This window comes from Podarcis bocagei, assembly GCF_964188305.1.
Source record: "Podarcis bocagei genome assembly, chromosome: Z".
Lineage (NCBI taxonomy): Eukaryota > Metazoa > Chordata > Lepidosauria > Squamata > Lacertidae > Podarcis > Podarcis bocagei.
In genome coordinates this window covers 53,951,993-53,978,945 of record NC_138140.1, presented here as the reverse complement: position 1 = coordinate 53,978,945, position 26,953 = coordinate 53,951,993, and the positions used below count along the sequence as shown (strand labels likewise).

The following is a 26,953-nucleotide window of genomic DNA, read 5'->3' as shown; positions in this document are numbered from 1 at the left end:
GCACCGATCTGTGGAACACCGGATGCATTCTGGAACCCTCCGGAAGCGCCAGCCTGAAAGCCACCGGGTTGACCTGCTCTTCGACTTGGTAGGGCCCCAGTTGTTTATGCCCTAGTTTCTTCTTGGCCAACGACCTGGCCGGCACTGCGTGGGCTGCTAACCAGACCCAGTCTCCCACGTGGAGCTCTTCGCCAACCCTTCTGTGTTTGTCCGCTTGTACCTTGTATGCGTGTTTAGCCAGCTCCAGGTGGCGCCGCAGCTGATCGTGGACTTCCTGCAGCTCCGACGCGAACGCATCTGCTGACTGCGGCTCCCCTTCTCCCCTGCATTCCAGTCCCGGGAAGGTTCTAGGGTGCCGCCCGTTGTTGGCGAAGAACGGCGTGACGCCCGTGGATACGTGCTTCGTGTTGTTGTAGGCAAACTCTGCAAGCGGCAGGTAATCCACCCACGTCGCAGGCTGTTGGTTCGCATAACATCTCAGGTACTGCTGCATGATGGCATTGGCTCGCTCCGCTTGCCCGTTGGTCTGCGGGTGTCTCGCCGACGCCAGATTGATCTTGACGTTTAGGAAGCCCATCAGCTTCTGCCAGAAGTTCGAGATGAACTGCCGCCCGCGGTCGGACAGAATAGACCGTGGCAGACCGTGAACCTTGAACACGTGGTCTATGAACAGTTTGGCGGTTTGCTCTGCCGTGGCCACCTTAGCACACGGAATGAAATGCGCCATCTTGGAGAACAGGTCCACCACCACCAACACTGCCGTCTTGCCCCTTGAGCTGGGCAGATCCGTGACAAAGTCCAGAGCCACCCTTTCCCAAGGTTCGACCGGAGTTTGCAGCGGCTCCAACAGTCCAGCCGGCGGTTTGTGCACCGTCTTTGCCCTCTGGCAAGTGTCACACCTCGCCACGTAGTCTGCGACCTCCCCTCTCATTCCAGGCCACCAGAAATCCCTGGCTACTAATTCCACCGTCTTCTCCTTGCCAAAGTGCCCGGCCGTGGGTGCGTCGTGCAGCTGCTGTAGCACCTTGGCTCGAAGTTCGTCACCCGGCACGTAGATGGCCCCTTTACGGATGAGCAATCCATCTCGTAGCTGGAAACCGTCGGCCGCTGCCTTGCCCCCTCGCACCTCTGCCATCTTCGTTTGTGCGAAGGAGTCCCCCTGCAACGCTCGCCGCACCGCCTCTAGGTCCACGGTCGCCGCGGCGCACGCCCACACTGTCGGTGCAAAGATGTGCATGGCGGCCGCTGGTGTTGCGTCCTCCAGATACTGTGGCTTGCGGGAGAGAGCGTCTGCCATGATGTTGGTGTCCCCCGGGACATACTCTATTCGGAAGTCGAAGTCCGCAAAGAACTCAGCCCAACGTATCTGCCTCTGGTTCAGGAACTGTGCCGTGCGCCAGTGTTCCAGATTCTTGTGGTCCGTGCAAACCTGCACCGTGTGCTTGGCGCCGATCAGAAAGTGCCTCCACGCCTTGAACGCTGCATGAATGGCCAGCAACTCCCTGTCCCATATGGTGTAGTTCTGCTCGGACTTGCTGAGCTTCCTGGAGTAAAACGCTCCCGGCCGCCACACGCCCTGCTGGTCCTTCTGCAGCAGGACCGCCCCCACTGCTCTGTCCGAAGCGTCTGTCTCCACCCTCATCGGCATGCTGGGGTTGACATGAAGCAGCTGCTCTTCCGACGCGAAGAGACGCTTGAGGGCCTGAAAGGACTGCTCCGCCTGCTCTGTCCAGATGAACTTCTTCTTCTTGGAGCTAAGGGTGTCAGTGATGGCCGCCGTCTGCATCGCGAAGCCCTTGATAAACTTGCGATAGAAGTTCGCAAAGCCGACAAACCGTTGGACCTCCTTCCGGTTGCGTGGGCTCTTCCAATCCAACACTGCTCGAACCTTGGCGCTGTCCATGGCGAGCCCCTTGTCAGACAGCTTGTAGCCCAGAAAATCCACCTCCGGCACGTCAAATTGGCACTTCTCCAGCTTGGCGTAGAGCCTGTGTTGCTTTAGCCTGCCCAGCACTTCCTTAACGTGCTTGTCATGTTCTTGCTGCGACTCCGAAAAGATCAGGATGTCATCCAAGAAACAGACGCACGTCTTGTAGAGAAGTCCCGCCAACACGTGATGCATAAATGCTTGAAAAACGTGAGCGCCATTTTGCAGTCCAAAAGGCATAACTCTGTATTCGTAGGTACCCAGTGGCGTGAACATGGCTGTCTTCCACTCATCACCCTCCCGCATGCGAATGAGGTTGTACGCCCCCCGCAGGTCCAACTTGGTGAACACCTTTCCCTTCCGTACCTTCGCCAGGAGGTCGTCGATGCGGGGCATGGGGAAGTCCGACGGCTTGGTCACACTGTTCAAAATCCTGTAATCCACTACGAGTCTTTTTTGGGGCGTGTCTCGCTTCTTAACAAAGAATACAGGACTGCCCCCCGCTGCCTTAGACTCTCGGATGAAACCGCGCTCCAAATTATGATCGATGAAGTCTTTGAGTTCCTGCAGTTCGTCCTCAGACATGGAATACAGCTTCCCTTTAGGCAGCGCCGCCCCCGGCAGCAGGTCAATTTTGCAGTCATATGGTCTGTGAGGGGGTAGCCTGTCCGCCTCCTTCTCGCAGAAAACTTCCAGAAATTCTGCGTACTTGTGGGGAATCGCTTGCAGCGTGCCTAGCAGCAGCTGTGACTCCTCTTCCTCTCCTTCCTGCCTGGGTACGATGCAGTGTTCAGCACAAAAGGAAGAGCCGAAAACCAGCTGCCTCTGGAACCAAGCCATCGTTGGGCTGTGCTTGTCCAGCCAACTCATGCCCAATACAATGGGCGTGTCAGACAGTTGAGTGACGTTGAAGCTGATGACTTCCCTGTGATTTCCAAGTCGCATCACCATTGGTGGCGTCTGCTTCACCACTTGCCCCCCTAGCAGCTCCCTGCCATCCACAGTGACAACCTGCAGGGGCAGTGTGGCCGGCAGCAACTGCACAGCGTGCCTGTCGACAAATTCCTGCCCTATAAAGTCCGCGTTGCTGCCGGAGTCGACGGTGATTGGCACGTCCATGGTGATTCCAGTGGGTAGCTGGAGAGATGCTGTGAGCCTCACTACTGGTTTGGGCGGGAGGGGGTTCACTGGCTGTAAAATCTCTGGGGACTGCGTCACTAACACGTCTGGCTGGGCCCCAGTGCCTCTTCCTCCAGCCAGACATCGTCGTTTCCCTGCTGTGGTCCTCCCTGCTGCGTTGCTGCAGTCACCATTGCTGAGGCTGCAGTAAGCTTGTGGGGCCTCTGGGGACACTCTTTCGCCATATGCCCTGGCTGCTCACAGACGTAACACTTCCTGGTCCCTCTAGGAGGCTTCGCCTTCACTGCTGCCGGTGCTAGGGCTCTGGTTGCTGACTGAGCCCTTGCACCTCCAACCTCCATAGGTTCGGCTCCTCCTCCTGGCGGAGGCGTGGATTGCGCCCGTGCTGCTTCTCTGGGAAAGAAGGAGGGGCCCCCGGCTGGTTCGCGCCCTCCACGTCCTTCGTCCTTGCTCCACGGACGTCCTTCCAGCCTCACCCCCACAGCCAGTGCCCTCTGAACGACCTCCTGGGTGGTTCGGGGTCTCTCCCCCCTCGCTATCTCATCTTTAATCGAGTTGTGCAGTCCCTCCCAAAAGAGGTCTCTTACAGGAGCCGAATCTCTGTCCCATTCCAGGGCGCTGACCAAGGCGAAAAAGCGGGCATGATACTGTCTGACGCTGGCCCTCCCTTGTCTCAGCCCATGCACCTCCTTCCGTGCAAGATCAATGTCAATACTTGATAAGAAACACCCATCCATCGCTTTAATAAAGGCATCCGCATTCTGGAGCGCCGGATCGTTATCTCTCCATAAATTGCGCAACCATGCTTTCGCCTCCCCATGCAGATGGGACATGATGAACCCCACTCTCTCCTGTTCATCTCTAAAGTCTTTATGCAACAGTTGCAGTGCACACAGTACGTCGGCTCTAAAGTTGGGATACTGTTGCAGGTTCCCATCGAAGTGAGAGAGCAGTCCGCCTGTCCGTCTCGCCAACCCAATTCCCTCCTGCCGGGGTGTTTGCTTTGCCAGTACGTCTAACCTGACCTGGAGATCCCTGCAGGCGGCAGCTGCCTCGTCCTCTCTCTTCCTGGATGCGAGAACCTCGGCGTTCAGTTGTGCCACTGCTTTTCTGAGGTCCTCTATCTGCTGCTCAGCCGTCATGTCTCCTGCCGTTCGTGAGCTCGCTAGTGGGCGCCTGTTTCTCTCCCTTCCTCGAGGCTGCAGATGCCCACAATGTGGAGACGGAGCCTACTGTCAGAGCTGCTTCAAGATCCTAGCTCACAGAGGATCACGCTAGCCAGCGGTCATTAAGTAAAAGTCTTTATTGAATTACAGTTTCCATTCTCACGCTGCTGTCTGCAACTCTACGTCTACTAGCTAGATCGGCGAGGCTCCGTCTGAGTCTCCGCCCCGTGCGCACCAACTTAATATCCTAGCCTTGCTCCACCTTTTCCTCCTGACTGTCCTCCTCTGGGTCCCTCTACCCCCCGGGGCTTCTTCCTTCCGGGATTCTTCTGACGCTGACCCGGACCCTTCTGCCTCCTTGCGCCGGGCTTTAGGACCTGGTTCCCTTTCGGGGCTGCTCACTGCGCCGCCTTCCTCTGCATTTGAACTTGGCGCGCGCGCCCAACCTTCCACTTTCCTCTTAACCGTTTCTTCGCTCCCCGATGGAGGTGTGGCCACTCCTGACTCCTGCCCTCCCTCCTGTGGTGAGCTGCCAGCGCTTCCCCCCTGGCTCCTTTCCTCTTCCCTACTTCCTGGCGGTGACGCTGGTCCCGATTTCCAGCTGCTCCCCCCTGAGTCTCCTCTGGCTCTATCTTCCTGGGGTGCCTCTCTAGATTCCCCCCTTGCCCTGGCCACTGGTGCTCCTTTCTGTGAATCCTCTGATTCACTGGAAAGACTGGGAGATCTCGGGTCGTCGTCATCACTCATCCTTTCCTCTGTCTCCTCCCCTTCGCTCTCTGTTTCCTCCCTTGCCCGTGCCTCTGCACCTAAACCCCTGACAATAGTACATTTGATTGACTACAGGGGCATATGAAGGGGCAGCGTGGTGGTGCCCAGGGGTGCCATGCTGGGGGGAGGGTGACAGTAAGGTCGCTGTACTGGCTGCCGCTCTTGCGGCAACTGTACAGGCAGCCCCTCTCGCAGCGACCGTATGGGCCATACGGGCAGCTGCTCTCGTGGCGACTGTACAGGCTGCTGCTCGCGTAGCGTCCGTACAGGCAGCTCCTCTCATGGCGGCCGTACAGGCTGTATGGGCAGCCGCTCTCCTGGCGACCATATGGGCAGCCATGCATGCACAATCCGTACAGGACATCATCCAGGACTTGTTACCATATTATAGCTGCCACAAAATCTATCGGCATGCCACCAGAACCAGGGAAGCCTTGCCAGTTGCAGCTCACACAGTTGAAGTGAAATAAAAGACAGAAGAGTAGATCGGGAAGAAAGTTCCCCAGACTGCAGGAAAAGATAACAGTAGCTCCAGCATCTGATTCAGTGCAGGCTGCTGAGGGGTTTGACTCCTTAAGATCACCAACTGACTATGAGACACCTGGAAAGCACTCAGCCTCAGATGACCTCCACTCCAAAAGGTGGGAAAGAGGATTTGACAGTGACCAATATTGATTATTTTGATAGCAGCCCCATATTCTCAACACAAAGTGAGAAGTGTTTGGACAAATCACTGATTTGTACATCAGTTCCCCCATGGCACAACTGTACCTTCCCCACACTCAGTCTACAAACCATGGGACTTGGGTTCAGTTGGCAACATCTGTATGACTATGACATAAACACACTGAAAGGATCAAACTGGATAAATGATCGCATAATAGATGCCTTTCTTGCCTCCAGGGTGATCATGGCCAAAGAGCTAGGTCACAATGGAACAATATTCCCACTTACCATACTTGCCACTTCATGCAGATATGTCAAAGATTGCCAGTGCAAGCTCTGAAGAACTGTTTGAGATTTGGAGTGCTAAAGAAAGATGTTTTGATTATTCCAGTAAATGACAGAGAAGTCCACTGGAAACTGATAGTAATCATTTTTAAAAGGAAGACCATGCTCTATCTAGATTCCAAACATGGATTGAACCACTCTGTGATTGATGCAATAACATCCTTCTTAGCATGTCTGTATGAGATGGATTCAAAATATCCCTATAGTTTTGCGGCTGATCATTTTTTGCACCAACTGATATACCCAGGCAAGGTACCGTAATTCCAGTGACTATGGTCCTTTCACATGTACCATTGCCCATCTGATTGCTACTGCTGCCCAATTACAGTTCATACAAAAGGATATGGCTGCCATTAGACCCTGGATTGCAAAAGAAATAATACAGTACTGTGGGAAAACCTATTTTGAAGGACAAGACAAATATTTTCAAGTGGAAATCGATGCTGTTCCTCCCAAGAAGAGACAAATATTGAACGAGAGTTACATTACTGTGTCTCGATCATGCCCAGAGGGATGGAAGGATACACTAACCTATTGCTCAGCTATCCTTGTTTGAAGGCTGCTGGTCACTATGTTTCTTGAAGGAAGGGTGCAGGAGGCCCAGTGGTGACCTAACTATGGCTTACTGTGAAGGAAACTGCAAGGACTGGTACCACTGCTTTCGCATAGGCATTGATTCAAAAGATCTTCCAGAGGTTTTTGTGTGTCCAGACTGTCAATCCACTGTGGCCAAATAGATTTTGAAACTGCGAACTGTCATATTCCACAGGTTGGTATAATACAGCAAAATCCAAACATATAGTTTTCATCATCATGGCAGGGATGGTCCTTTTCCATAGAATTCTTATTTATGGAGTTAGTTTTTATATCCTGCTTTTCTCTACTTGAAGGAGTCTCAAAGTGGCTAAAAATCTCCTTTCCCTTCCACCCCCACAACAGACACCTTGTGAGGTAGGTGGGGCTGAGAGAGTTCAGAGAGAAGTGTGACTGGCCCAAGGTCACCCAGCAGCTGCATGTGGAGGAGCGGGGAAGCGAACCCAGCTCACCAGATTAGAGTCCACCGCTCTTAACTACTACACCACAGAAACATATCTCTTAAAACTCTGGAGCAAGCTGTTCAGTTCAGCCTCATAGTGATACTGATTTGTGGAGGGAAGGTTGGTGATGAGCAAGATCTGTTCCCATTTCCCAACACAGAGACCATAGAGCAGTTTCTTTTGGGGGCTGAACCTGCAGAGTGTTTCTGTTCAGAATTTCCGTGGCAGAAATTGGCTAAGTGCCTTTATAAACATTCAGCTTCTCAAATCAAACCCCATCATGAAACTTTCAGGTGTAGCTGTTGGAGGTGGAGGGCAGAGAAGGTGCTAGTCCTTACCTCCCTCCTCCCAGCCTATCATTGCCCAATGGGCTGAATTTCAGGGCTTTTGCATGTAAAGGGCAAGCTTGTTCTTTACTTGTTTAGACTCTTTAAACTTGGAATCAGATATTTGGCTCCATGACCAAAATGACCAAAAGGGTCAGCTTCTAAAGGACTGGAAAGATCATAATTGTACTTCCCCTACCCTCAGCCCTAACTCCGTTGAGTATTTTTTGTTATGAGACTGAGTGTTTGGGGCTGATGCTGTAGCATTCTTGTCTGGGGGCTTGATGGAAAAACAGAAAAATGACCCTCACCTAACTCTCCAATGCCCTTCAAGAAGAATGCTGTAGGAAATATTGCTAAGCCCAAAGGGAGGCAAGAATTTGCTTCAGCTCACCTTGTTAATGGCAGAGCTATGCGTGTGTCATTCTCAATCAGTCTACTTTCAGGACTGATTTTAGAACCCTCTTATATCAGGCCACATGGTCACTGGAGGTGGCCCCATCATGCAAACATGACTATCCACACAGGGACCATCTATTTTTGTTTTTTTTTCCTGATACTGGATTTTAAGTTACAGTTACATCTTTTAAAACAGCTGTCAGTATATCGCACTGTATTCCACTTGCCTTCCAAAGGAACACGTGGCTCTCCCCACATATCGGGTTAGGTTGAGACTGCTGATCCAAAGTAATCAGTAATTTTTACGGTAATTACAATCCTGCTTTCCCTTGTACCAGCTTACCTTGACTTCAGTAAGGCCTTTGAAAAGGTCCCCCATGATATTATTGCAAAACAACTAGTAAAATGTGGGCTAGACAAAGCTACTGTTAGGTGGATTTGTAATTGGTTGATGGGCTGAACCCAAAGAGTGCTCATCAGTGGCTTACCTTCATCCTGGAAAAAAATGACTACTGGGGTTCCACAAGGTTCTGTCCTGGGCCTGGTGCTATTCAATATTTTTATAAATGATTTGGATGATGGAATAGAGGGTGTGCTAATCAAATTTGCAAATGACTGCAAACTGGGAGGGGTTGCTAATACACCAGAGGACAGGGTCAGAATTCAAAATGACCTGAATAGCCTAGAGAGCTGGGCCAAAACCAACAATATGGAGTTCAATAGGGAGAAATGTAAGGTACTGCACCTGGATAGAAAAAATGAAATGCACAGGTGGGGGACACTTGGCTTGACAACAGTACCTGTGAAAGGGATCTGGGAGTCTTAGTCGACCACAAGCTGAATATGAGTCAACAGTGTGATGTGGCAGCTAAGAATGCCAATGCAATTCTGGGCTGCATCAATAGGAGTATAGTGTCTAGATCAAGTGAAGGAATGCTACCACACTATTCTGGTTGGTTGGTCAGACCACACCTGAAATACTGTATCCAGTTGAAGAAGGATATTGTCAAGTTGGAGCATGTCCAGAGGAGGGTGACCAAAATGTAAAAGGTCTGGAATTCAAGCCCTATGAGGAGAGACTTAGGGAGCTGGATTTGTTTAATCTAGAGAAGAGAAGATTAAGGAGTGACATGATAGCCATGTTTAAATATTTGAAGGGATGTCATGTTGAAGAGGGAGCAAGCTTGTTTTCTGCTGTTCTAGAGACTAGGATGCAGAATAATGGATTCAAACTATGGGAAAAGAGATTCCACCTGGGCGTGGTAATCCAGTCAGGGAAAAAGGGAGGCATACTATGTTTAGGGCAGCGTTTCCAGCCCCTTCCCCTTTTCGGGGTGAGCATAGTGGATCCTCCATCCCAGCACACCCACCTAAAAATTGGCCAATATATCCAGGGTAGCATCTGGCAGTAGATCCATGATGTTTGTGGTCAGATCTGTGGTTATGTACAAGATATTTGAATAAAGGGTGAATTTGCGGTTCCCCAATGCAAAAAGTGTGATGATCCATGAGGATCCGTGCTTCAAAACCACGTTTTTGAGCCATGGAGTGGCCAGGAAGCTGTGGATCCGTGTTTTTTGTAGTGCAGGCTGTGCCCATGGCCATGATGTGTGATTTGACAGTGAGTTTGGGTTGGCCAATGGAAAATTCGTGAGGATCCATAAGGATCCATGCTTTGAAACCACGTTTTTGGGCCATGGTATGGCCAGGAACCCGTGGATCCGAGTTTTTTGTGGTGCAAGCTGTGTCCCATGGCATGAAGTGTGATTTGACAGTGATTTAGGGGTGGCCCAGTGCAAAAAGTGTGAGGATCCACGAGGATCCGTGCTTCAAAACCACGTTTTTGGGCCATGGTGTTGCCAGGAAGCCGTGGATCTCGGTTTTTGTGGGGCAGGCTGTGCCCCTGGCCATGACGGTGAATTTGGGCTGATCTAGTGCAAAAAGCGTGAGGATCCATGAGGATCCGTGGTTCAAAACCATGTTTTTGGGCCACTGTATGACCAGGAAGCCGTGGATCCGTGATTTCTGTGGTGGATTCTGTGCCCCTGGCCATGATGTTTGATCTGATGGTGATTTTGGGCTGTTCTTGTGCAAAAATCAACAGGATCCATGAGGATCCGTGCTTCAAAACCATGTTTTTGGTCCACGGTGTTGCCAGGAAGCCGTGGATCCGAGTTTTTTGTTGTGCAGGCTGTGCCCCTTGGTATGATATGTGATTTGACAGTGGGTTTGGGTTGGCCCAATGCAAAAAGCGTGAGGATCCATGAGGATCCGTGCTTCAAAACCACGTTTTTGGGCCACGGTATGGCCAGGAAGCCGTGGATCCGTGATTTCTGTGGTGGATTCTGTGCCCCTGGCCATGATGTTTGATCTGATGGTGATTTTGGGCTGTTCTTGTGCAAAAATCAACAGGATCCATGAGGATCCGTGCTTCAAAACCATGTTTTTGGTCCACGGTGTTGCCAGGAAGCCGTGGATCTGAGTTTTTTGTTGTGCAGGCTGTGCCCCTTGGTATGATATGTGATTTGACAGTGGGTTTGGGTTGGCCCAATGCAAAAAGCGTGAGGATCCATGAGGATCCGTGCTTCAAAACCACGTTTTTGGGCCACGATATGGCCAGGAAGCCGTGGATCCTATTTTTTTGTGGTGCAAGTTGTATCCCTGGCCATGATGTGTGATTTGACGGTGAATTTGGGCTGATCTAGTGCAAAAAGCGTGAGGATCCATGAGGATCCGTGCTTCAAAACCACATTTTTGGGCCACAGTATGACCAGGAAGCCATGGATCCATGATTTTTGTTGTGCAGGCTGTGCCCCTGGACATGATGTGTGATTTAACGGTGTGTTTGGGTTGGCCCAATGCGAAAAGTGTGAGGATCCATGAGGATCCGTGCTTCGGAACCACGTTTCTGGGCCATGGAGTGACCAGGAAGCCGTGGATCTGAGTTTTCTGTGGTGCAGGCTGTGCCCCTGGGAATGATGTGTGATTTGACAGTGAGTTTGGGGTGGCCCAATGCAAAAAGCGTGAAGATCCATGAGGATCCGTGCTTCAAAACCACGTTTTTGGGCCATGGAGTGGCCAGGAAGCCGTGGATCCGAGTTTTTTGTGGTGCAGGCTGTGCCCCTGGGAATGATGTGTGATTTGATGGTGAGTTTGGGCTGATCTAGTGCAAAAAGCGTGAGGATCCATGAGGATCCGTGGTTTGGAACCACGTTTTTGGGCCACAGTATGGCCAGGAAGCCGTGGATCCGTGATTTTTGTGGTGGATGCTGTGCCCCTGGCCATGAAGTTTGATCTGATGATGACTTTGGGCTGATCTTGTGCAAAAATCATGAAGATCCATGGGAATCCATGCTTCAAAACCACGTTTTTGGGCCACGGTATGGCCAGGCAGGCATGCATCCGAGTTTTTTGTGGTGGATGTTGTGCCCCTGGCCATGATATGTGATTTGACAGGGAGTTTGGGTTGGCCCAATGCAAAAAGCGTGAGGATCCATGAGGATCCGTGCTTCAAAACCAAGTTTTGGGCCTTGGAGTGGCCAGGAAGCCGTGGATCTGAGTTTTTTGTGGTGCAGGCTGTGCCCCTGGACATGATGTGTGATTTGACAGTGAGTTTGGGTTGGCCCAATGCAAAAAGAGTGAGGATCCATGAGGATCCGTGCTTCAAAACCACGTTTTTGGGCCATGGAGTGGCCAGGAAGCCGTGGATCCGAGTTTTTTGTGGTGCAGGCTGTGCCCCTGGGAATGATGTGTGATTTGATGGTGAGTTTGGGCTGATCTAGTGCAAAAAGCGTGAGGATCCATGAGGATCCGTGCTTCGGAACCACGTTTTTGGGCCTTGGAGTGGCCAGGAAGCCGTGAATCCGAGTTTTTTGTGGTGCAGGCAGTGCCCCTGGACATGATGTGTGATTTCACGGTGAGTTTGGGTTGGCCCAATGCTAAAAGCGTGAGGATCCATGAGGATCCGTGCTTCAAAACCACGTTTTTGGGCCACGGTATGGTCAGGAAGCCGTGGATCCGTGATTTTTGTGGTGCAGGCTGTGCCTCTGGACATGATGTGTGATTTGACGGTGAGTTTGGGGTGGCCCGATGCAAAAAGCGTGAGGATCCATGAGGATCTGTGGTTCAGAACCAAGTTTTTGGGCCACGGTTTCGCCAGGAAGTCGTGGATCTGTGATTTTTGTGGTGGATGCTGTGCCCATGGCCATGATGTTTGATCTGATGGTGACTTTGGGCTGATCTAGTGCAAAAATCATGAGGATTCATGAGGATCCGTGCTTCGGAACCACGTTTTTGGGCCAGGGCGTGGCCAGGCAGGTGTGGATCTGAGTTTTTTGTGGTGTAGGCTGTGCCCCTTACTATGATATGTGATTTGATGGTGAGTTTGGGTTGGCCCGATGCAGAAAGCGTGTGGATCCATGAAGATCCGTTCTTGAAAACCACGTTTTTGGGCCACGGTTTTGCCAGGAAGCCGTGGATCCGTGATTTTTGTGGTGGATGCTGTGCCCATGGCCATGATGTTTGATCTGATGGTGACTTTGGGCTGATCTAGTGGAAAAATCATGAGGATCCATGAGGATCCGTGTTTTTTAACCATGTTTTTGCGCCCCTGCGCCCCCCCGAAACAGTGGATGCGTGATTTTTTTGATGCTTTCTACAGAGTAAGACATGGTCTACAATATCATGGTGGTTTTATTTAATTTGAATGAAAAAATCATATGAATTCACGAGGATCCGTGTAGATCCGCCTTTTACCTTTTTCCCAATTGAACCTCCAGGGTCAGGAGCACTCTACCTGCCTCCCTGTGATAAGCGCTGGAGTCCCCAGGGCCAGACGCAGCCTACCCTTATGAATTCCATGCCTTGCCATGAACTAACCGGTTTGCATTCGCAGGACCAGGTCCGGATCGTGGAGCTGCCCGTCGGCGCGCCAACAGACTAGCCCCTTTCTCCCCAGAAGGATACCTGCCTTGCTGGTGGGTTGGACTGGATGACCCTCCGATCCCTTTCTGACTGGGCACGATTTCTCTGGACGCGCCGAAGGCGGACGACACAAAACAAAGGAGAAAAGCGTGGTGTTATTTCCGTAGCCGCTCTCGTCTTCCGTGAAATAAAACGGGATTTCATCCCCCGAAAATTGTGTCGGGGTGTCTGTGCACGAACAGGGCTCAGAGAGTTTGGGACGGAGGCGGGGGGGGGGGACAGCCTGCTCCCGGGGCCGAGGAAGAGATCCGTCTTGGTCCCTGGTTCGTGGGGGACTGGACTGGATGCCTCTTGGGGTCCCGGCTCTATCTTTTGGGTGGAGATTCCTGCATTTCAGGGGTCAGACTAGATGCCCCTTGGGGATCCCATTTTTCCATTTCAGGGTATCCTAATAGATGCTTCTCGGGATCCCATTTCCCCATTTCATTGGCTGCGAAGCCCCCGCGCGGTACGATGCCTCTCCCATCCACCAGGCGTCGCTGCGGGCTGCGCTATGCTTCGTCACCCCGCCCTTTCCGACCCGGATATATAACCCCCGGCCGGCAGAAGTGCTCTCCTTTTGCGTCGAGAGCGAGAGCCCGCAGCCATGGTGAGTGCTTAGGGTATGGGTCGGTGGAGCGATCTGTCGCCGTCCGAGGCGGTGGGGCTGGGGGCGCGGGAGACGCCGCTCTTCCGTGGGGCGGGGAAACGGAGGCGCCGCGTCTGGGCTCTCTCGGTCTTGGGGGGGGGGTGTGCGAGCATGCGCAGTGCGGGCCGCAGGGAATCAGGCCGCCGGCCAGACATGCCCTCTAAACCAGTCTTTCTCAACCTGTGAGTCCCCAGATGTTGTTGGATTACAACTCCCATCACCCCTAGCTAGCAAGGCCAGAGCTCAGGGATGATTGGAGTTGTAGTCCAACAACATCTGGGGAAAGCGATCGCTTGGGAAGGGGCCGGGGGAACTTCCTGCCACTGGACTGGGGTGCAGGAGCGGGGCTGGGGGCGTTGCCCTAAGGGAGAAGGGAACCTAAGGATGCTCGACTAGAAACTAAATGGGAATAAATTAAAATGGCGATTACTGAAGAGCTGGGGGTGGATTCATAGAACAGGGGCAGCTGGAAGGGGCCCGAGGGTCATCTAGTGCAGCCCACCGCCTTGCGAGAATGATCTGCTTAAACATCTGGGCTGATTCGAACCCATTCCCTTTGCCTGCTTTCGCCCCCTCAGGCTCGAGGACCCAAGAAGCACCTGAAACGGGTGGCAGCCCCCAAACACTGGATGCTGGACAAGCTGACGGGAGTCTTTGCAAGTATCTTTTTTTAATTACCTTTTACAAGCCTTTTTAAAAGGGGAGCCTTGCACTTCAGGCGTTAGTTTGCACCTGGGCTTCTTCGTTTTACCTTCTTTATTAAACACCTTACCCTTAATTCCCCCCCCTTATTTACATATTCAATTCCTTGTGGTTGTTTATTAAATCTATAAATTTCTTGTGGTTTCTTATTAAATCCTGCCTGTCAGAGCTGCTTGAAGATCCTAGCTCACAGAGGATCACGCTAGCCAGCGATCATTAAGTAAAAGTCTTTATTGAATTACAGTTTCCATTCTCACGCTGCTGCGCGCAAACTCTACGTCTAGTAGCTAGATCGGCGAAGCTCCGTCTGAGTCTCCGCCCCGTGTGCACCAACTTAATATCCTAGCCTTGCTCCACCTTTTCCGCCTGACTGTCCTCCTCTGGGTCCCTCTACCCCCCGGGGCTTCTTCCTTCCGGGATTCTTCTGACGCTGACCCAGACCCTCCTGCCTCCTTGCGCCGGGCTTTAGGACCTGGTTCCCTTTCGGGGCTGCTTACTGCGCCGCCTTCCTCTGCATTTGAACTTGGCGCGCGCGCCCAACCTTCCACCTTCCTCTTAACCGTTTCTTCGCTCCCCGATGGAGGTGTGGCCACTCCTGACTCATGCCCTCCCTCCTGTGGTGAGCTGCCAGCGCTTCCCCCCTGGCTCCCTTCCTCTTCCCTGCTTCCTGGCGGTGACGCTGGTCCCGATTTCCAGCTGCTCCCCCCTGAGTCCCTTCTGGCTCTATCTTCCTGGGGTGCCCCCCTTGCCCTGGCCACTGGTGCTCCTTTCTGTGAATCCTCTGATTCACTGGAAAGACTAGGAGATCTCGGGTCGTCGTCATCACTCATCTTTTCTTCTGCCTCCTCCCCTTCGCTCTCTGTTTCCTCCCTTGCCCGTGCCTCTGCTCCTAAACCCCTGACACTGCCGTTCATCCCGGGATAGTTTATAGCAGAAAAATGCAAAATTAGAACACAATGCATAATAACAAGTTACAGAGAAACTAACACAACATTATAGATCAAAATAACAATATGTAGAAAAATAAAGGATCTTGGGGACGGATAAGTTAGTGAGTCGGTCGAACATTCTGACAAACAATGAAGGGATGTAAAATAACATCTGGGAAAATGCATGAATAAAACACTAAATAAATAAATACATAGATTATTGAGCTTGCATGCCCAGTGGAAGTCTGTCTATATTTTATAAATAGATTTTTAAAAAAATAATACACATGGAAAAGCTTCTCTAGAGATGGCTGCCTTCAGATATTTTCTCACGGTTGCATCATCATCATACTAATAGCAACAAGGCCAACCGGATTCTGGGAGTTGCAGTTTCAGGCGCTCTAGGTTTGCTGCCCTGTAACCTTCCCTTTTCTTTTTGGGGTTCTAGGCGCCGCGCCCGTCGACGGGACCCCACAAGTTGCGCGAGTGCCTCCCGCTCGTGATTTTCCTCCGCAACAGGCTCAAATATGCCCTGACGGGCGACGAGGTCAAGAAGATCTGCATGCAGCGCTTCGTCAAGATTGATGGCAAGGTTCGCACCGACATCACCTACCCGGCGGGCTTCATGGGTGAGGCCCTAGGTTTCTAGTAGCGGGGTTTGAAATGCCCGATTTCCAGCGGTGGGACATTCTGCAGGGTGGAAAACTGGGTTTACGTGACAGTTGCACCACACTGGCATCCCACTGTAACGACCGCCCTCTCTCCCCGCAGACGTGATCAGCATTGAGAAGACGGGCGAGCACTTCCGCCTGGTTTATGACACCAAGGGGCGCTTTGCCGTGCACCGCATCAGCCCCGAGGAGGCCAAGGTGAGAATTGGGGAACTCGATTTGAATCCTTTTCTTACCGAAAGACTCAGCCTTGCTGGCTTAAGATGGACAACCAGAGGAAGGAATGATCAGTGCTCGGAGTGCTTTTGTGATTTAAATCCCTCATGAGTTAGACCAGATTCAAATCCCGTTTTTACAGAAAGACTCACCTTTCTGGTATCCTCTTAATCAGGCTTCCTCAACTTCTGCCCTCCAGATGTTTTTGGCCTACAACTCCCATGATCACTAGATAGCAGGACCAGTGGTCAGGGGTGATGGGAATTGTAGTCTCAGAAACATCTAGAGGGGCAAGGTTGAGGGAGCCTTTTCTTAATATTGACGAAAGGACTGATTTCTCCCATTCCTCCCGGCAGTACAAGCTGTGCAAGGTGCGCCGCATCCTGGTGGGCACCAAGGGCACCCCCCGCCTGGTGACGCACGACGCCCGCACCATCCGCTACCCGGACCCCCTGGTCAAGGTCAACGACACCGTCCAGGTAGACCTGCAGACGGGCAAGATCACCGACTTCATCAAGTTTGACACAGGTAGCGGTTCCTCTGAGCGCGTCGAGAGCGCCAGAATCCTTCCCCAATGGGGGGAGACTGCCTCTGGCCCTGGAGGCTCCCAGAACACCCATATGTTTTGAAGCAGTTTTATTTTATTATTTCCATATACATGCATATGTATGTCTGTCTATCTATCTATCTATCTATCTATCTATATATATATCTGTCCCCCCTGCCAGTCCCAATTCCGCCTCGCAGGACCATTGTTGCCCAGGCACCTTCTGACCCTTTCCCTCCCTCTTCTCTCTGACAGGCAACCTCTGCATGGTGACGGGGGGTGCCAACTTGGGGCGCATCGGGGTGATCACCAACCGCGAGAGGCACCCTGGTTCCTTTGACGTGGTCCACGTCAAGGACACCAATGGCAACAGCTTCGCCACCAGACTCTCCAACATCTTCGTCATTGGCAAGGTGGGCACTGGCCATATTATTTCCATTTTTGAAATTATTTTAATTCATTCTCTCCTCTGCATTTTTTTATTAAAAAATTATTTCCATTTTAAAATATTCTTTTATTATTCTCCTGTTTTTATTTTTCTTTTTTTTTTATAAAATATTAAAGATTTTAAAGAGTTCAAACAATACAACAAACTTAAATCAAAAACAAAAAAGAAACATGAAAAACATACAAAAATACAGGTAAAAAATACATAAAAAATACATAAAAAAGCACAAAAGAAAAAATAATTCATTTTCTTAAATATCATTTTCATAACCCTCTTTCGTGACTCCCTCGCGTCTCCCTTTTCTGTGTTCCTAATTACAAAATCATATTCCGCAATGTTTCATCTTCTCTTAAAAATTGTTTTAAATTGTAAGTTTCAACAATTATGTCTCCAATTTTGCCTCTTGTTATATTTAAATACTTAAACTTGACATAATATTATTCAAATTTCATCTCTTTCTTATACTTCAATTATTTTCATATTCCTTTCCACTAGTTTACTAATGCCATATTGTTTTTATATCCTGCATCATTTTAACATTCATAGAGTTTACAATACTTTTGCAAATAGTCCTTGAATTTTTTCTAGTCCTCTTCCACTGTCTCTTCTCCCAGGTCTCGGATTCTGCCAGTCATTTCTGCCAATTCCATATAGTCGATATCAGTTGCATCTGCCATTCTTCCAGAGTGGGCAAATCTTGAGTCTTCCAATGCTCTGCGATGAGTATTCTTGCTGCTGTTGTCGCATACATAAAGAAAGTTCGGTCCTTCTTTAACACCATTTGGCCGACAATGCCCAAAAGGAAGGCCTCTGGTTTCTTAGGGAAGGTATATTTAAATACCTTTTTTAACTCGTTATAGATCATTTCCCAGAAAGCCTTAACCCTTGGGCAAGTCCACCAAAGGTGAAAGAATGTTCCTTCAGTCTCCTTACATTTCCAACATTTATTGTCTGGCAAATGATATATTTTTGCAAGTTTGACTGGGGTCATGTACCACCTATACATCATTTTCATAATATTTTCTTTCAGGGCATTACATGCTGTGAACTTCACACCGGTGGTCCATAACCTTTCCCAGTCAGCAAACATAATATTATAACCAATGTCTTGTGCCCATTTTATCATAGCTGATTTAACCGTTTCATCCTGAGTGTTCCATTTTAACAGCAAGTTATACATTTTTGAAAGTACTTTAGTTTTTGGTTCTAACAGTTCTGTTTCTAATTTCGATTTTTCCATCTGGAAGCCTTTTTTTTGTCCAAATTAAAAGCCTCCCTGATCTGTGCATAATGTAACCAATCTCGCACTTTATCCTTTAGTTTCTCAAAACTCTGCAATCTCCATGTATCTCCATCTTTTTCTACTATTTCCCAATATTTTGGCCAATTGGCCTCCATATTGAGTCTTTTCTGAGCCTTAGCTTCCATTGGTGACAGCCACCTTGGGGTCTTATTTTCTAACAAGTCTTTGTATCTTATCCAGACATTGAACACCGCCTTCCTGACAATATGGTTCTTAAAGGCTTTATGAGCTTTTACATTGTCGTACCATAGATATGCATGCCACCCAAATACATTGTTGAACCCTTCCAAATCCAAAACATCAGTGTTCTCCAGAAGTAGCCAATCCTTCAACCAGCAGAAAGCTGCTGATTCGTAGTACAGTTTCATGTCTGGCAGGACAAACCCCCCCCCCTCCTTTCTTTCGCATCTGTTAGTATTTTAAATTTTATTCTGGGCTTTTTGCCCTGCCAGACAAACCTAGAGATATCTCTTTGCCACTTCTTGAAACACTCCATCCTGTCCACAATCTGCAAGGTCTGAAACAAAAACAACATTTTTGGCAATACATTCATTTTTATAGCAGCAATTCGACCCAACAAGGAAAGCTTCAATCTTGACCAAATTTCTAGATCCTTTTTGACTTCTGACCAACATTTTTCATAGTTATCTTTAAATAGGTTCAAGTTTTTTGCTGTCATATTTACCCCTAGGTATTTCACCTTCTTAACCACATTTAAATCTGTCTCCTTCTGAAACCTTTCTTTCTCTGCATTTGTCAATTTTTTCCCCAAAACCTTGGTTTTCTGCTTATTTAATTTAAATCCCGCCACCCGACCAAATTCTTGAATCAGTTCCAATACCCTTTTCGTACTAGATTCTGGCTCCTGTAATGTCAAAACAAGGTCATCTGCAAAGGCCTTAAGTTTATATTGTTTGGCTCCGACCTGGATTCCTTCAACCAACCGGTCCCCTCTGATCATGTTCAAGAGCACCTCCAGGACCGAAATAAATAGCAGTGGGGAGATAGGACAGCCCTGTCGTGTTCCTTTCTCAATTTTAAACTCTTCTGTCACCACATTGTTAACTATTAGTTTTGCCTTTTGTTCTGAATAAATTGCTTCTATACCGTTTTCAAACCCCCGTCCCACTCCCATCCCTCTAAGATTTCCTTTCATAAATTTCCATGAGATATTGTCAAAGGCCTTCTCTGCATCGATGAAGATCAATACTGCTTTTGTATTGGTGTTCATTTGCAAAAGTTCCAAAATATCGATAATGTTCCTTGTATTATCAGACAAATGTCTACCTGGAAGAAAGCCTGCCTGGTCCTTATGAATCACTTTGTTTAACACTCTTTTTAATCTATTTGCCAAAATATCTGCAAAAATTTTGTAATCCACATTCAACAGGGAAATGGGACGGTAGTTCTTAAGTTGTGTCTTTTCAGTTTCAGATTTAGGTATCAATGTGATGTAAGCTTCTTTCCACGACTCCGGTGCCTTTCTCCCCTCCATGATCTCATTGCAAACCTCCTTTAAAGGTTGAATCAAATAGTCTTTCAGAATCTTATAATACTTGGAGGTAAGCCCATCCGGCCCTGGAGATTTGCCCTATTGCATATTCTGAATGGCACCTTCAATTTCTTGTTCTGTTATTTTGTAGTTCATTTTATATATATATATATAAATTTTTTATTGGTTTTTCACATTTTATAAAGACATAACACACATGAAAAAGACAAAGACAAAAACATGTATAATTTCAAAAATCTTACTTTCTTAACCTTGTTCCTCAACTTCCCCCCACCTCCCCTTCATGCATCCCAATTCCCATAATTATGTCAGCAAGTTATTATTTCTCCTCCTTACCATATTAATATTACATCTTTTATAAAAATTTAAGTTCTTTCCTAAGTTGGACCCAAATTCCCTTCCATCGATTTCCCATTTTATATTGAATATGAATTATACTAATTGAACCCAACAGTCATAAATGTTTTTGTAGTTCTGTTTTCCCCTCCCTCCCATCCCCGGTTTCCGTCCCTTCCCAATTACGTGTCCACAATAACAGTTCTTAGCCTGGATTCCTCACGTCCGAGGCCTTCAAGTCTCTTTCAGTCCCTCTCTGCCGGTTTTGTTGGTAGTCCTTTGTGTTGGTCTTCGAATCTCGAAGGAGTTCTGTCCCAATCAAACCAGGATTTCTTCCCACAAGAATACTTGAAAACAACTGCTGCAAAAGTTCCACCAATCCTTCATATTTGAAATGGAAGCCCCATTCATATTTCTTCTTTCTTTTAAGTTCCTGTATTCCAGATACTCCAGGGGCCTCCTCCTTCATCTTTCGCAGATTTGTAATCCATATAATCCAAGGGTCTTCTTGCTTATAATCCACTAGTGTAGGCTTCTGGTTGGTACTTTCCATCTGTACTTTCTCCATTCCTTGTTTAGTCTCCTTCAGTTCTTGAGATATCTCTTCCAGTTCAGCTGCAGATTTTTTCTCATTCAAGTCCTCAGTACATTCAGCAGAGTTGCTTGTTCCAGAGGTCAAGGTCGTAAGTTGTTTGTTCATAGCCAAACTCTGCTCTTGTAAAATTCCCACAAGGAAGAACATTCTTTCTATCTCAGCTAGTAATTTTCCGTCCGCAGCCATTGTAATGTCTCAGAATTCCCCCTAGAGGGATTCTGGTTACTTAGTAATCTTTTTCCAACAGTCCTTTACCTCGTTGGTTGTTTGTTTCTTTGTTTCCAACAACTTTAATTCAATTGTAACACATTTAGTCCAGAGAGATCTTAAGTAACAAGCTTTTTAACTTTAAACTGCCCGTTTGACAGCTTTGACAGCTGTCAAACTCCTTATTCCTTTTCAACAGACTCAAACACAGGACGCTCCCGGGTCCGGGAGGGGGGGTTGCACACAACAAAAAGAAAACTTCTGAAGTTCCACTCTCACACTCCAGCTCAAAACTTCTTTTGTCAAATCGTGGAAATTAATATCTTTTTAACTCACACCACCAAGGGTAGACTCTCCAACTTAGTTCTCCTGTTTTTGCTTTAAATCGTCTGCAGGAGGGGGGGGGGTGCGGACTTCCCATTAACACATCCCCCGGTCGTACCGAATTCAAAGATAAATATTTTAAAGTCCGAATTCCGTTCTACTCACGGGTTATTTCTTTTCGGGTCCGAATTTAGAGAAAAAAGTCAGCGCTCTCCAGCCATGGCACACGGCTTCACTCCACTGGGATAGCGGTCTACTCCCAGCACCACGCCGCTCTCCGTACCCTCTCCGAAGCCTTTAAAAAGGCTCTTCGTGGGTCGGGGGGGCGCTTAAGGTGCCCACCGAGTCACCAAGTCCGCAGGCATCTGCGCCTGCGGTTTCTAAGGGTCTCCGCGTCGCCGTCACGGCAAGACCCGTCCCCAGCAGAGCCGATTCCCTCCGGAGCTCGGAGGGAATCCGCCATTAGCTGATCGCGCCAACCCGGAAGTCTCCTGTTATTTTGTAGTTCAATGTTGTCTTAACCTCTTGAGATAGTTTTGGTAGTCCATTATTTCTTAAAAATTGGTCTATCTCAGTCTCTTTTTGCGGCCCTTGGGTGTAGAGTTGTTTAAAGTATCTCTGGAAGCATTTTCTAATCTCCACAGGGTTCTGGATATTTCTCCCTTCGACTTCTAAATTAGTGACTGTATTCAATTTTTGTCTCTTTTTCAACTGCCAAGCTAGCAGTTTTCCACATTTATTTGCTGATTCAAAAGTCCTTTGTTTCATTTGTTTGATTTTCCATTCCACTTCCTGATTTATCAATTTTGAATATTGTGCTTGATAGAGTTTAATTTCTCTCAGAATCTCCTGCGACTTTGGTTTCAATCTTAACTTTTTCTCACCTTCTTTTATTTTATCCAAAATCTTATCTTTTTTTTCATTCTGAGCTCTTTTCTTTATCGCATTCTGTTGTATCAGAAACCCCCTCATAACCGCCTTACTTGCATCCCAGATAACTCTTTTTTCCACTATGGTTTTCAAATTTATTTCAAAATAATCCCTCAGGGTCTTTTGGGCCTTTTTAACAATCTCCTGGTCTCTAAATAAGGTGTCATTCATCTTCCATCTAAAGGAGCCGGTTGTAGTTAGTCTCATTTCCATCTTTACTGCGTTATGGTCGGAGCAGATTTCCACCTTTCTAGTCTTAGGTGCCAGTCCTCTAGTTATCCAAATTTGGTCGATTCTTGTCCATGTCATTTTGGCTTCAGAGAAGAATGTCCCCTCTCTTTCCAGGGGGTTCTTTGTCCTCCAGATATCTATCAAGTCCATATTGTCAGTTAGTTCAAAAAAAGTTTTTGGTAGTCTGCCTTCTTTTGTCAAACTTTGGTTCTGTGCTTTGTCCATGTTCGTGGACACCACCCCATTCATGTCTCCCATCATAATGATGTTGTTATAGTCTATATAGTCCAGCATTGTCTCGTGCAGTTTCTTGTAAAATTCCGATTTCCCCTCATTCGGAGCATAAATTCCCAAAATTAAAAATTTTTCCCCTTGTACTTGTACTTCAATTGCCAAAATTCTTCCTTGCTCATCTTTAAAAAGAAATTTTGGTGATAGGCTCTCCTTTGCATAAATCACAACTCCTCTTTTCTTTACTCGATCCGATGAGATAAATTCTTGGCCTAGTCTCTTATTGACTAGCACTTTTCTGTGGAGCCTAATCACATGTGTTTCCTGCAGACATATAATATCTAATTGTTCCTTTTTTAATAAGTGAAAGATTTTCTTCCTTTTTTCTGGGGAATTACAGCCATTAATATTCCAACTTAGAAGCTGCAGTGACATCCTGAACGTCTCTATTCACCCTTTTGTGGTGGTGTCTCTTTCTCCTGGTCTTTAGGCCCCAAAGGTGGGGGTATCAATGCTGGTAACAATCCTGGTAGTCCGGAACCTGAGGCTCCTGGTTCTGCGATCCCTTTCTGAAGGTCTTCACCGTAGTCACTCAGAAATTTTTCCTTATCTTCAGCTGTTCTGATTTTCACTTTCTTCCCTCTAAAGTTAAAGGATAGTCCTTGGGGAAACTCCCACCTGAAAACAATTGAGTTACTTCTCAACAGTTTGACAAGATCTGAGTAGCAGGATCTAAGCTCCAATAGATGTTTCAGGATATCTTTATAGATTTCCACTCTCAGATCTTGAATTTCAAGAGATTTTTGAAAGTGTGAACTCAATATCTTATCTCTTTCCTCCTTCGTTCTCAAGGAAATCAAACAGTCTCTAGGCCTGCCCTTTTTCACAATTTTTCCCAGTCTAAAAGCACTCACAATTTTAAAGTCTTTTTCTTCTTCCAAAGGCCAGAATTTTGTAAATTCCTTTGTCAAATAGTCAATTAAGTCCCCTTTTTCAAGCTCAGAAACTGACCTCAACCTCAAATTGTTTTCCTTGCTTCGTAATTCAATCATAGACAGATAGGTCTGCTGTTCACCTATCTGCTTACGCATAGGTTTAACCTCCTCTTGTACAGATTCTGCTTTCTGTTTAGCCTCCTCAGCTATTTTGCGGTTTTCTGTAGTAGCTTCAAACAACTTCCCAATTGATTGTGCATTTAAGGCCACTTGTTTGGTCAAATTATCAACGCTGGCTGTGTTTTTATCAATTTTAGATGATTGTTCCGATACTTGCCTGCTCAGGCCTTCCAATTTTTCAAAGATTTTGTCAAGTATAGAGTCCCCACCTGCAGCCATTCCTTCTGTCGCGACCTGCTCTGTTTCTTCCTCTTGTGGCAGTACAGTGGGAACCGATGCTCTACGCAGATGTGAGATTACAGTTGTTTGTTGTGACTTAGCCTTTGCTGATCTTGTTTTCCCAGTTCCACTCATCCCAAGTTCTGTCTACGTGCCAAGGTCAGTCAGTGAGCTATTCCCATGAGAATCCACAGGCCAAAAAGATAAACAGAGGAAAGAAGGAAAAACAGTTCCCCAGAAGTTATAATCCACAATTCCTCTAGAGGGAGTCTCAATAAGTCTTAAGGGAAAAAACAAAGTTGTTATTCATATAAGTTCTGTCAAACTAGCCAATATCCCTTAAGCACTTATAACAATACCCAACAGCTTCGAAATTCCAAAAGTCCTTCAGTTTTTTAAATCCAGGCAGAGTTAATCCTTGAGTTACTTACTTACAGTGTCCCAAAAAAGTGCCAGATTCCATGAAACAATGTATCAGTTCAACAGCCCAGGCAACAATCCAATGTAGCAATCCATAAGCCAAGTCCATAAACTGACAGCTTTAACTGTCTGGCAGCCCGACTGCTGGGGTTTCTTGAGGTCAAATTTGTAAATCCACAAAGGAAGAGGGAAATAACATCCAAAGGTAAAAAAATATAGAAGTAAAGTCAAAAGCTTTTAAAACAAAATCAGGTTACTTGATGCACGGATTAGTTCCTTTTTAAGAGCCAACTTCAAAGGCATTAGAAAGATCCAACTCTTTGCTTTAGATCTTTTAAACAGCGCCGGGAGACGGACTTCCTGGTTGCGTCTCCCGCAGTAGCCGAATTTCAAGAATTTAGTCCCAAATTCAAGCGTTCCCCCTACTCACGGGTTGTTACTTTTTTTAAGCCGAATGTTCCCAGGAAAGAGGTCAGCGCTCACCGACAGCAGCTTTGCGGCTTCACTCCACAGAAAGAGCGATCGACTCACAGCACCGCGCCAGCCCTTCCACGCTCTGGAGCCCCTTACGGGGTCCCTTCAACGTTTCGGGGGGCACTGATGGTGCCCGCCGAGTCCCACGGCCACAGGCTATTGCTGCCTGTGGGTTTCCGACTTGGGTCTCCGCTTCGCCGTAGCGGACGACCCTTTTCTGCGGAGCTTCCCCTTCACTTCGGGAAGGAGACCGCCATTGCCGTTCGCGCCGCCTCCGGAAGTCCTGTTGTTTTTATTTTTCAAGGATTTGTTTCCACAGCTATTCCAAATAAATCACCACCCAATTGATTCAGTTCAGTGCCATTTCTGTTCTTGCATGTAATTCTTTTTTTTTTTTTCAGCAAGTATACTGTAATGCAAGGATATTTGTGAGGCATGACCTGATATTAACGGGGGGGATGTGATGCGACACCAAGGAGAACCAACTTCATCAAAATAAAAAAAATCCTTCCAGTAGCACCTTAGAGACCAACTAAGTTATTTTTTTTAATTTTGTTTTGAATACGGCAGACCAACACGGCTACCTACCTGTAACTACGATTTCATCAAGTTCGGGGTTCTCCTGAGCACGTTAAGAGTGCACTGAGCTGGAGTCCCTTTGGGGCGTGAAATTTGGATTTGGTTTACCGGTAAATTGCACTGTTTGTTTCAATGAGAGTGCAGGTTGAAAAAGATTGGGCTAATCAGTCCAATAATAATAATAATAATAATAATAATAATAATAATAAGTGCCTCTTATCGCTCCTTCCAGGGCAACAAGCCATGGATCTCGCTGCCTCGCGGGAAAGGCATCCGCCTCACTATCGCCGAGGAGCGAGACAAGCGGCTGGCGGCCAAACAGAGCAGCGGATGAAGACGTGTGCGGAGGAATGAGGAAAGCAGAATTATTTTTCGCCAATAAAAGCATCTTGCAATGTGGCTCTGGGGCTCCTCTTCTCTTGAGTGGCTTTATTCTTATTTCCGCCTGGAAACATTTGGGGCCGGCTCCTACTTGGTCCTTGGAAAAATAATTTCAATTATTATTACAATAACAGTTACAGTTATTACAATAACGGTGGCAGGTATTATTACAAAAAATAATTGCATACAATAATGATTGCCATTATTATTGCAATAATGATCGCCGTTAGTACTACAATGATGGTTGCCATTATTGCAATAATTGCAGTTATTATTACAATAACTATTGCAGTTATTGCAACAACGAATGCAGTTATTATTGCAATAATGATTGCAGTTATTATCACAAATAACGGTTGCAGTTTTTACAGTAGCAAATGTAATTATTGTCGTTTAGTAGTCATGTCTGACTCTTCATGACCCCATGGACTAGAGCACGGCAGGCACTCCTGTCTTCCACTGCCTCCCGCAGTTTGGTCAAAATGCAATTATTAGCAGCCAACAAAAAGGCCTTTTGAGTTACAGGGAAGGGAGCTGAATATCAAGTAACAGCTCCGGGGGTGGCCCTTAGAGAGGAATATCAAGTGACAGCCGCCGATGCCTTTTGGAGGGACTCCTTGCTCTGATCTAAATCCGAACCCGAGACCGAAATATAAGTGGCAGGCTAAATATAAGTGGCATTTCCAGGGCATTTCTCCTGACTAGCTGACTGCCTATTCTATGTTGCAGTTCCTGCATTTCAGTGGGTTGGGATAGATGAACCTTGAGTCCCATCTCTGCCCATCATGGTGGGTTATTGCTTTCTTACTGTTAAGAAGGAAGGAATAAGAAAGCCATACAATACTAAGAAGAAGAAAGGAGCAGTAAGAACAAAGCATTATTATTATTGCTTTTTTCTTAATAATAATAAAAGCAATAATAATAATGCTTTCTTATTGTTCCTTCTTAGTGCTGCGTTCTTATTGCTTCCTTCTTAACAATAAGAAAGCAATAATAAGAAAAAAGTAATAATAAAGCAATAAGTGTTATTGCTTATTAAGAAAGCAATAATAGGAAGAAAATGTGAAGGGCTCTTAAAGCCCTCCACGGCCTAGGACCCTTGTACCTACGGGACCGCCTCTCCTGGTATGCCCCATGGAGGACCTTAAGGTCCATATATAGCAACACCCTAGAGGTCCCAGGCCCTAAGGAAGTTAG

The 26,953-nt window shown here is 47.4% G+C and overlaps 1 protein-coding gene across 1 annotated transcript; it reads left to right on the top strand.

The window, feature by feature from the left end:
- The first annotated feature begins 13,256 nt into the window (after positions 1 to 13,256).
- Positions 13,257 to 25,774, top strand: LOC308579331 (small ribosomal subunit protein eS4). Its single transcript, XM_081180255.1, has 7 exons — positions 13,257 to 13,346; positions 13,964 to 14,041; positions 15,465 to 15,645; positions 15,788 to 15,885; positions 16,260 to 16,431; positions 16,706 to 16,863; positions 25,608 to 25,774. Exons 1-7 carry the CDS (start codon positions 13,344 to 13,346, stop codon positions 25,707 to 25,709), a joined length of 792 nt encoding a protein of 263 aa, XP_081036381.1. The 5' UTR covers positions 13,257 to 13,343; the 3' UTR covers positions 25,710 to 25,774.
- Positions 25,775 to 26,953: the final 1,179 nt, after the last annotated feature.